Source organism: Morone saxatilis, unplaced genomic scaffold (assembly GCF_004916995.1).
Source record: "Morone saxatilis isolate NCDOM2014 unplaced genomic scaffold, NCSU_SB_2.0 Contig22, whole genome shotgun sequence".
In the NCBI taxonomy this organism is placed as follows: domain Eukaryota; kingdom Metazoa; phylum Chordata; class Actinopteri; family Moronidae; genus Morone; species Morone saxatilis.
In genome coordinates this window covers 21,443,092-21,453,508 of record NW_023339785.1, presented here as the reverse complement: position 1 = coordinate 21,453,508, position 10,417 = coordinate 21,443,092, and the positions used below count along the sequence as shown (strand labels likewise).

Sequence of the window (10,417 nt, the reverse complement as noted above, 5' to 3'; positions counted from 1 at the left end):
CACACACACACCAACTCACACACACTACATTTGTGGCTTATTTGCTTTGGGCCTATTGTGTTCTGCCAGCCTGAATAGGATTGAATGGACGGGAACAAAACAATACAGTAGATATAATCTCTCTCTCTCTCTCTCTCTCTGTCTCTCTCTCTCTCTCTCTGTAAAACAGCAACAGCAACCTTCAGAGCTCAGTTGATCCGAACACACAGTGCCTTCACCCCCAGAGAGCCTGACACACTCCTACTGCACCGAGGAGGAGCCCTCGACAAAGGACACTACGGTGACCTCCAGTAGTTAGACTGCACCTGATCCCGCATCCTTCAAAGAAAAGGGAACCTGACTCTGGAGCAGGAAAAAGGAGCGATCATACCCCACTTGCTGAAACACGACCCACTGGACGGAGAGACAGAGGGGCTGACGGTCATCTCTGGCACCCGGCGAGAAGAGGCAAGATGCTGGCTAAAATCCTTGAGGACATGTGGGTGGAGCCCGAGGTGCTGGAGGCCCTCAGCGAGGAGCAGAAGAGGATCCTCTTCTTAAAGATGAGAGAGGAACAGGTACGCCGCTGGAGAGAGCGGGAGGAGAAGGACGAGAAGGAAGGAAGAGACAATATCGACACAAGGCCAAAGAAAGGTAGAGTGAGATCTTTACTGCACTGGTTACACTGGTAGGGAAGTACCAGTACATAGGAAACACTTTAGTAAACAAGTATGATTGCCAGTAAAGCAAAAGAGGAAAAGTAGCAATGTAGTTTTATAGAAGGGGGGAACAGTGTTTCTGGGAAATGCCTTCATTCAACAGTAACATGAGGTTAAAACTACAAGCTTCTTTAACTCATTCCTTTACAGTAAAGCACCAAAATGACATATGACATTTACAGTTATCTGTACATTGAATCAGACGTTTCTTTAAGATGCAAATATCTTGCTGAGATTAAATTTAGATTAAAAGACTAAGACCATCAATATACCTACACCCTGCAGCTGGTTAGCTTAGCTTTAGCATAAAGACTTAAAACAGGGGAATAGCTAACTCAGCAGCTAGTTTACCAGTTTACCCTTGAAGCTCATAAATTAATATGTTTTATCTTGTTTATTTAATTTGCACACAAACCAAAGTTTAAAAGCAATAAATTGCAGTTTTATGGGGGTTATTTGCCTGAGTACTTGCCTGATTGCTTTGATGGGTGCAGTAACTTCCTGGCTTCATACTTATCGTACAAATATCAGAGCGGTAAAAATCTTCTTATCTACCTCTCGACAAGAAAGGAAATAAGCACATTTCCCAAAATGCGCAACAATTTTTCTATCTTTGTTCACCTCCCACCAACGTCCCTGTCATGTCCTCACTATTGTGTCTGGACATTTGGGGTTTTGGTGACCTAAGGAGTTTATATATGTGGTAGGTTTTGATTGCTGATTCTGTCAAGATCTTTAAATTTAATTATTTGTTGACAATCAATACAATAGTTTTTCTCTCCCTGAGAATGATTTGATGGTCTTGAAGAGACATTGAAACAGTATTAAGGGAGATCACATTTGCAGGGAATATAATTGAACAGTTAAATAAATGAAAAAGATAAAAAGAAAATCTTTTGGAATTAAAAATTCTGATTTTGGTTGCTAGTCACAATTTCTTCTGGCGGTGGCATGCAGCTGGAGGGATTTGGATTCATGATTTATTGTTTAAATCCTGGTCCTGTTTAGTCCTCATTCCCAAATACTGCAGACATTTTAAAACCATCTATAGGGAGAGTGTGCTCCCCCTGCAGCTATAGCTTTCATATTGTGAATCACTCTTTATTTCTAGGAGCTGCAAACAAACACATTTACTATAGTTTATTTATACACATATTTCAGATTTTGCTAAATTGCACATTCATTCCCTTTTACAACTAATTAATGACCAGGATTCTTGAGTGCACACGATACACAAGCTGTGTAACACCCTCTCCGGTTACCAATCTGATTAATGTGTTTAAACTACACCCAAAGTAATCTTTTCACTGCTCTACCTGTCCGTCTTACTCATTTCACCCACCCTTCCTCCATATATACGGTGTTTATCTGAGACCCATTCACCTCCACTGGCCCTGCTGCACAATGTGTGTTTGTGTGACAGACAGACTCTATCACCGCCAGTCGACTCATTCTACGGGGCTGAAAGCTGAATAAGATTGAGTAAGCCCTGCGGTTTGGGGCGTCGCCACACTTTAAAACTACATATTAAGTTACCGTCTTTGTTTACCCAATCTCTGCCGTGTCACCTGAGAGCCGACAGAGTGTTGTTGTCTGCGTGTTTGCCTTACACAACATACAATCCAGTTAGGCGTCTTTCCTTCTTTGTTCACCATGCCACTGCCGGGAAAGACAATCATTACATGTACACGCAGGCCTATAAACGTCACATGAATACACAATTAGTTACCTGTGAACTAAGATTTCTATTATGTGCCGCATTTCTTTCTATTTGTGGGTGCGGTTCTGTAATGGAAATATCTTGTAATCACAGTTATGAGAATGAAGGTGTGTTGCACAGAACTGTGACTTATGTCAAAGAGGGTCTTTGGTCAGGTGACATCAGACTGAGACGTCCACACAATATACCCTTATGTACTGAGTGGCTGCACACAAACACAAGGCATTCCCTAAAATCTGAGCAGCAACAGAGCTGCCTTTGTTTGTTCCTAAGAAATCTGTACAGTCACTTCGCTGTTAGGAGGTGATTGTTTCAACAAGCTCCTACAGTATCTGTTCGTCGTGCCTACTGTATCTTTTTGAAGGGTAAATCTGCAGAAAGCATGCTGCTGTAAAGCTCTCTGAGGATTTGAATTTTCAAGCCGCACCCCAATCGGTGATGTCATGGCAGGTGTTACACCTTTATCAGATCAGAGGTCATGGAAAACACCTGTTATCACACACTGGGGGGTGGTAGGGTTATTTTTGGTTGCTGTCTCATGATGAGGTAGCCACTAAAAATACCCTTTTTTTCCCAGGGTGCAAATGTAATGGAATAATAGTGTCGTGTGTGGAATGTATTAACAACAACAAAACAATATAATCTATTATAGTATTACATTATTATGTATTTATAATACTTATACATATGAATGTATGTTGTTATTGGTATAATGTATTATAAGGGAGAGTTTTGCCCTCATTTCAGCTGATGCAGTGTGTGACAAAAGTAAACATTGGCACAATAAGATGTTTCCAATTCAAACCTTAGTGTGAGTTTCTGGTAAACTGCCCCGGGTCAGTTTCATGCAGACCTGCCTGCTCTCACTAACAAGGAATGAGGTCACCGTTATTTACTATTTTAATGATCACAAACTTGTTTAAACATGATTTATCAATATTCGGCTATTATTAATGTTTTACAGTGAGACACAATTAATTTACTCCAGTGGAAAGACAGAGAAAAACATGAAGAGATGAAGTAAAAAACAATGAGAGAGAGAGAGAGAGCACAAATGGGGAACAGTTCAACAGTGAGAGAGGACAAACCTCATTGCTGTTTTCGAACTCTCTAGTTATAGGACAGCACCACCTTCTGGATAAAAGCCAGAATAACAACTTATGAGATGGCTGCTTTTATCAGAATCTTGCTAAAACACTCTGAGATGAAAATATACAGATGGGTCACAATTTAAAGGCAAAACCAACTCAAACCTCCCAGTCATTATTCCATTCTCTACTTTCCCATAGGGATATGATGATTGATCATTCACATCATCAAATGATTCACATTTTCATTCTCATCGGACCATTCAATTGCCCTTCGTGTCCTGTATGAAAGCATCTGCGTTTGTCATGTTTCTCATTAATTCATTAATTCAGGTTTTTCCTTATTGATGTTTTTATTTATTTATTATTTTTTGTTTTCCCTTCAGTTTACAACAAACATGTGAGCTGGCTGCTCGGTCGGGATGGAGACGTGAGCGTCAGTGTGATTGGAGAGGTCGACGAGTTCAGATCCTCTAAGCTCCTGCAGAGCCTCATGAACAACAGGTACCACACTGATTGACTGATTTTAGCTGATTGACTGATTTTAGCTCTTTTGGCGTTGACGTAAATGTGATTAGGAAGTAAGAAAAGCAGTAGAAGTCAAGCAACCCAGAGCCAGTTTGCTTTGAAGAGAAAAAGGTGAATTTAATGTAGGAATTAATGTAGAAGATGACATTCACAAAAAGTGCAAAACATTAGACAGGAAATAAAATGAATTATCTCCACCATTCCTACCCATCACATGTTGGTAACATGGGTTTCAGAGAAAATCTCATTCATGTGGTTTCATTTAATACATTTTTCCAAAAGAATTTGATGAAAGCAACAATGTCAGAATGTGCAAATCTCTTACATTTCACCAAAAACAGAACAAAAAAAAGACTATTTCATGTGTGGCATCCAGTAAATAATTAAGTTTAACTGTTCTTGTTTTTTTTAACATAACATAAAAAATATTTTTTAATTTCTTTGAGCGACGGGCAGCTTTGTCAAGTTTCTCATCCACCACATAAGAACATCTGCATAGGTTTCTGCCACCTTAACAAACCTTCAATGTCTTCAACCAATTACATAACTCTGATATGATGAACAGCAGTGGAACTAAAGAGTTTCAGGGAGCTTGCCGTCTCCCTCATCCCAATTGGATTAGTTAAGTTATTTGCCATATGACTAACTGGAGGATTGGTTCAAAGGTTGGGATGGCTGTCTGTGGGACTAAAAATGAATGTCTTTGTCTTTCAGAGTCCGCAGTGATAATATGAATGGCATCCAGACAGCGGACTTGCTGCCAGGAAGAGAGGCCCAGCAGCTCGGCTTTAAGGAAGACATCCAGCTGTCTCTCGCAGATGTTAGCGTGAGTTTGTGTGTTTGTAATGTGGGTTTTGAAGTTGGGAGGGTTTAAGATGAACAGTGAATCAAATTGTGTCCCACTTACGCACACAGGATGACCCAGCTTCACCAAACAGCCAGTCGTCTGAGGAGGACATGGACTCCTGCAGCGCTGATGACGACCTGAAGGACCCCGCAGAGGATAGCGACGGTGAATCAGGCAGCAGCACGGACAACCATGGCGACTGGGTTCCTCTCTACAGGCCACATCTTAGTAGCCATAGCAACCTGCCGCCGCTCAAAGCCCAGCTGTCAGACACAGAGAGGACTGGCCTGCAGGACAGAGGTGACAAAACAAGAGAGGAGGGAAGAGGTGAGAGAAAGCCGATTTATATGTTTGTAGATGTAGAAGTCTGTGATTCCCATTTATTGATCCTAATGAGGTAAAAATTACAAAAAGCCCAGCAGAAGTAATAATCAGGTAAAATAAACTGTATTGATGATTGATTTTATTATTTAATCATTGTTATGAATAGATTAACATGAAAACAGCATGTAATGTTGTTGCTGGTTGAGCTCATTTTAACTGTATTATATACAGTTGGATGGTTTTAACAAATGACTTATCAGATGTTTTGTCTGTTAAGTCTTCAATCTCCTAAGTAACTAAAAACTATAGCTGTCAAATAAATGTAGTCCATCCTGAGCCGATGTTAAAGGACTGTAATGTTAAATGGGTGGAGCACTTTTTTAAAGGTCCGGTGTGTAACNTTTAGGAGGATCTATGGCAGAAAATGGAATATAATATCTGTGGGTTTTTATTAATGTATAATTACAGTACAGTAGTTTCTACAGTAGCCCAGAAAGAGCTGTGAGTTTCGCGGCCGAAGTAGTTTCTCCTTCGCACTTGGAATCCTACACACTGAACCTTTTAATACTGAGTAAAGTGTAAATTAGACTTCAGAGTTACTGTATCTATACCTGAATAAAACTACCCTGAACTTACTTTTACATCACACTTGAGCAGATTATATTTTATCATTCAGTCGTTGATGGAAAATCTAGTGAATATCTAAAGGTTTTGAATGTTTGGGTGGTGACTTGAATATTAATCCACTCTGTCCCTTTCTTCCTCTCTCAGAGATTGTGTGTTGTGAAGAGAAAAAGTCTGAACACGGAGGTCGCGTGGCGCAGCTCAGGAAGGCATTCACTGATGATCCACACAGCAAACCACCTGCCAACACCAAACCTCCTTTACCTGCCAAACCTGCTCACCTACAGCAAAGAAGCACACCTTTGATCTACTAGGACCGAAGGTGTGTCCACCCTGCTATGAGAGGCAGCGCCTTGTGTACTAGCGTAACGAGCCCTGTGCAGAAAATAATGGCTCAGTTCGACACTGTTGGACCAGACTCAGGCCACATACGTGTGAAGAAAAGGATTCTTACTTGAACCCTGAGCGGTGAACTGAGATACACTTTGTTAGGCCTCGATTCAAGGACCAGTGTGCAGACAGAGAAACGTCTGGGGGGGGTGGAGTGAGAGAAATACTTGAAAGCTTTTGAACTGAAGTCAACCTGAATGATAAAAATGAAGCAGCTTTGATGTTGCTGAGTTCAAATACGGTCACATAGTTTCTGTGATTGACAGGCAGACGCAGAAAAAGACGTCCGGAGAGACACAGACAGAAGACCACAGCTGAACACTTGTTCAATGAGTGTTAATGAAGTTTTATTATTCAGATGTCATAAGCAGAGGTTATTGGGAACTGAAACATTTATTTGATCATCATCATATTCAGGTCTTTCTGTGCTGTTCAAAAGGTTTAAACAATTTTCATTGTTGTCCATGTTACTGAACTGTTTTAACACCAGCGTTGACAACATCTTCATCTAATATATCAGCAACAATCAAAAGGTACAGGGGTTTGGGGGATATACTGTATATAATAAAAGGACTGAATTCATTGTAAAGGATAAACAGACTGTTATTATCTAGTGCCTTTACCTTGAGGGTGGTTTTTTTAAACATTTTATAATCCTTCACATTCATGTTTGAACACACACACACATTCACCGATCACTCTTCAGGAGCAGTTTGGGGTTTTTGTTTCTTGCTCAAGGACACTTTAAAATGCTGTGAGGACGAAGTCGAAACACCATATTCACAATAATTGGATAAGCAGCTCTATCGCCTGAGCTACTGTGACCCCATGTGTCCAAGCCAGGGGTCTCAAACTTACCACTGCTGGTATTCAAGGTATTTAAGGGAAATGATCTCCGTTTTCCACCAAAACCCGTTCGAGCTGGTGCCTGATTTCAAACCAGTTCTTTGCGTTTCAGCAGCCAAAGAACTGGCTCTTGGCCAGGAAAATTGGTTCCAGCGCGGCATGAACACTTTGCTGGTGCCAAGAACCGCTTACAACAGGGGCTTGGGGGCGCCTTGTGGCCAGCCAGCTATTTATTTTATTAGCTGTTTACCACTTTGAGCTATATGGCTAGCATAGCTACTACTACCAATTTCTCACATCAGTGTTTCATTCGTAACATCAGTGTTATGAAGAAATGTGTTTGTAACTTTAATGTTGCGTTCAAGGTTAGTAACATTGCTGTGATACTAACCTATAACATTGCTTGCATAATGCTAGCTAGCGAGCCAGCTAACGTAACCTTGGTAACAGAAGTTGGAGACACATACAGTGGCTCTGTGGCCCAGCGGTTCCCAACCTGGGGGTCGAGACCCCCACTAGGGGTCACAAGGCCTTAATGAATTTAAGGATTGTAAGAAAACTTAAAAAATATACACAATAGGCCAAAATCTCAGCTATTCAAACACTAAATTTGTAAATACAAAAGCCTATTAAGTATGTTTGACTTTCAAATAAATGAATAAAAAAACATAATAAAGTACAAATTGTATTAAAAGTTCCCTAAAATTATAAGGAAAACTTATTTTTGATGCAGGAAATAATCTGCTCAAAATGTTACCAAATCACTCAGATAGGTTCACTATTTGGGTTCATTGTACAGTTTATTATCAGTGGTTCTGTACTGTTATTGTTATGCACTGAATGTAATATGAAATATCCATAAAATAGGTCACGTAGTAAGTGGTCGTCAGTTTACTCTATGATAGAAAAGGGGCCCCTTAAGGAAAAAGGTTGGGAACCACTGCTCTAGCCTGTGGAAAAGCAAACTGGTTCTTGGAAGGTTTTTGAACCAACTCTGAACTGGCGCTAGTGTTAGTGGAAAAGGGGTATTATAGCAGGGTCGCTTCAACATTCAAGTACTACCAGAAAGTGCAATATTCTGAAAATACAGCACTTTCTGTAAATTTTTATAACATAATTTTAGGGTTAGGGTTAGGGTCTTTGTTGTTCGCAGCCACACAGCAAATGAAACCTGAAACCTACTCCTTTCTTATCAACCGTTTGGATGCATTTGCAGGCATCTTTGACCTTTTCCATTAATTTACAGTGTAAATACAAATACATAGTGTTTTTGCTTTAATTGTATATGAAGGAGTGGTTTAAACTGATATGAAAAAATTAAATAATATTGGGCCAGAGGGAGGGGGATGGGGAGAACAAATTCACCAAACGGCCAGTTTTATGTGAACAAGATAAAATGACGTATATAATTTATTAATATTGTGGGGGACTGATGAAAATGATGAAAATGATGATCAGTAAGAAACAAAACTATGAGGTTAAATAGCTGAGTCATGTTTTAAAATTGACAACAGAACCTAAATAACTATGCTCTTTTAATAACTCTATTATTTATTAGATTTATGATTTGGTCCAGACTGAAATATCTCAACTACTATTTGATGAATTACCATGACAGTTTATACAGACGTTCATTTTAGCCAGTGGATAAATCTTAGTAACTTTTCCTATAGTGGTATCATCTGGCTCAGTACTTTGATTTATGATTTAAATACCTAATGACCTTCCCATCAGCCTCTGCTGTGTGTGTTTAGTGCTAATTACCTAATATTAGCATTCCAACATGCTAAAATAGGATGGTGAGCAGGGCAAAACATTCTGTTAAAAGCAACACATTAGCATTGTCATTGTGAGCATGTTAGCACTACATTAGCATTTAGCTCAAATGTATTGATGTATTGTATTGATTGAAGTACAGCCTCATCTGCTGATGGCAGACTCAAGATAAACTTTAATGAAGTTATTAGTTGTATATTATAAGTTATTTGTTATTTTGTTATTTGATGTTGACCTTGTAGGTTAATTCTTGACCTTGTATAGCAGGTTACCAAAAACATTCTCATCACAAGGTCCACTCATTTAGTTTATTCAGAGCTATGAGGCACATCTCACAATTGCTATCATATGACCGGAAATCCATACTTAGGTCACATGAGAACAACTAAAGCATCTCCATAACAATTGATGCAACTGATACCAAAATATGTGGCTGAAAGCTGTGGAAACCAAGTAAATGGACCTTTTGATGGGACTTTTTTTGGTCAAGCATCATATTTAATACTTGGTTGCAAATCATTTGCATTCAATCACCCTCTAAAGTCTCGACACGAAGGCATCAACAAACACTTTCATTGTAAGCATCTTTGCTTCTTGCTTGTTTTGGGGCCTTTTTGCCTTCGGTCTTGTCTTCAGTTAGTGAAACACATGATTAGTTGGACTGAGGTCAGTTGACAGGGGCATGGTCAGGTGACGGATTTGGCTAGGCATGAAAATGACACTTTTTGGCCCTTAAAACTTGCCATGGCAAGTGCAACTGACCTGCATAGTCATAAAACTGGAAGGGCTGTGTGTAAAAAGAGCTCCTATGCTGGTCAGCCAGCAGGGATTTGGACACCCTCACACACTCCTACAGCTTTGAGTCAGCACTCTAACCTTATTGTTTCATTTCAATTCAGTACAAACCTAAAAGAATGGAAAATCTGTCCCTGGCAGAGCTGGCAAAAGTACACACACTCTTTACTCATTACTACTACTGTCAAGTAGAAGTGCACATACTCTTTATGTCGGGAAGGCGTGCAATGATGCAAAAATTCTCCTCAAATGCATTAAAACTAATGTGAAGAGCCTGTTTTAAAAAGTTAAAAAATAAAATAAAAGTAAAATGTATATACCTGAAAAAGCTACATAAGTACAGTAAGGAAATATTTGGACTTTATTACTTCCCACCTCGTCCCTGGACAAATATTTATAGACTGCATTGTAGCTCTAAAGGGACATCAGATGCTAGAAACTACAGAAGAATACTAAGAACACGTGTTGTCATTTAAGACATGTACCAGTATTTAATTTGTAAGATTTGAAGTGTTTGAGCTGCAGTTACTACCTAACTATTGGGTCACATATTCCCTTTACTTGGTCACTCATTTATTGCTAAAACTCTGCTCCTGCTGACACTTTAACTTTATTTTATTTCACCTTCTATTTGTATTTGCATTGTGTGTTTGTCTAATGAGTTTATATGCCGTTTGTTGGTGTGAGAAAGAACAAATTAATGCAAATAAAAGCCTGAGTTGATCTTGTTTTTTTGCATCTAAGTTGTGTCTGTTTATATGCACTCAGTGTGTGTGTGTGT

At 39.4% G+C, this 10,417-nt stretch overlaps 1 protein-coding gene across 1 annotated transcript in view; it reads left to right on the top strand.

Annotated features, from left to right (window-relative positions):
• The window catches only part of zgc:92242 (uncharacterized protein LOC436899 homolog), a 13,365-nt gene extending 2,999 nt beyond the window's left edge, over positions 1 to 10,366 (top strand). The window contains exons 2-6 of the mRNA XM_035668786.1: positions 170 to 633; positions 3,893 to 4,010; positions 4,749 to 4,860; positions 4,950 to 5,208; positions 5,977 to 10,366. Of these exons, the coding sequence (XP_035524679.1) occupies positions 453 to 633; positions 3,893 to 4,010; positions 4,749 to 4,860; positions 4,950 to 5,208; positions 5,977 to 6,143 (837 nt within the window). The 5' untranslated portion in view covers positions 170 to 452 and the 3' untranslated portion in view covers positions 6,144 to 10,366. The remainder of the gene's footprint in view (positions 1 to 169; positions 634 to 3,892; positions 4,011 to 4,748; positions 4,861 to 4,949; positions 5,209 to 5,976) is intronic.
• The last annotated feature ends 51 nt before the right edge of the window (positions 10,367 to 10,417 follow it).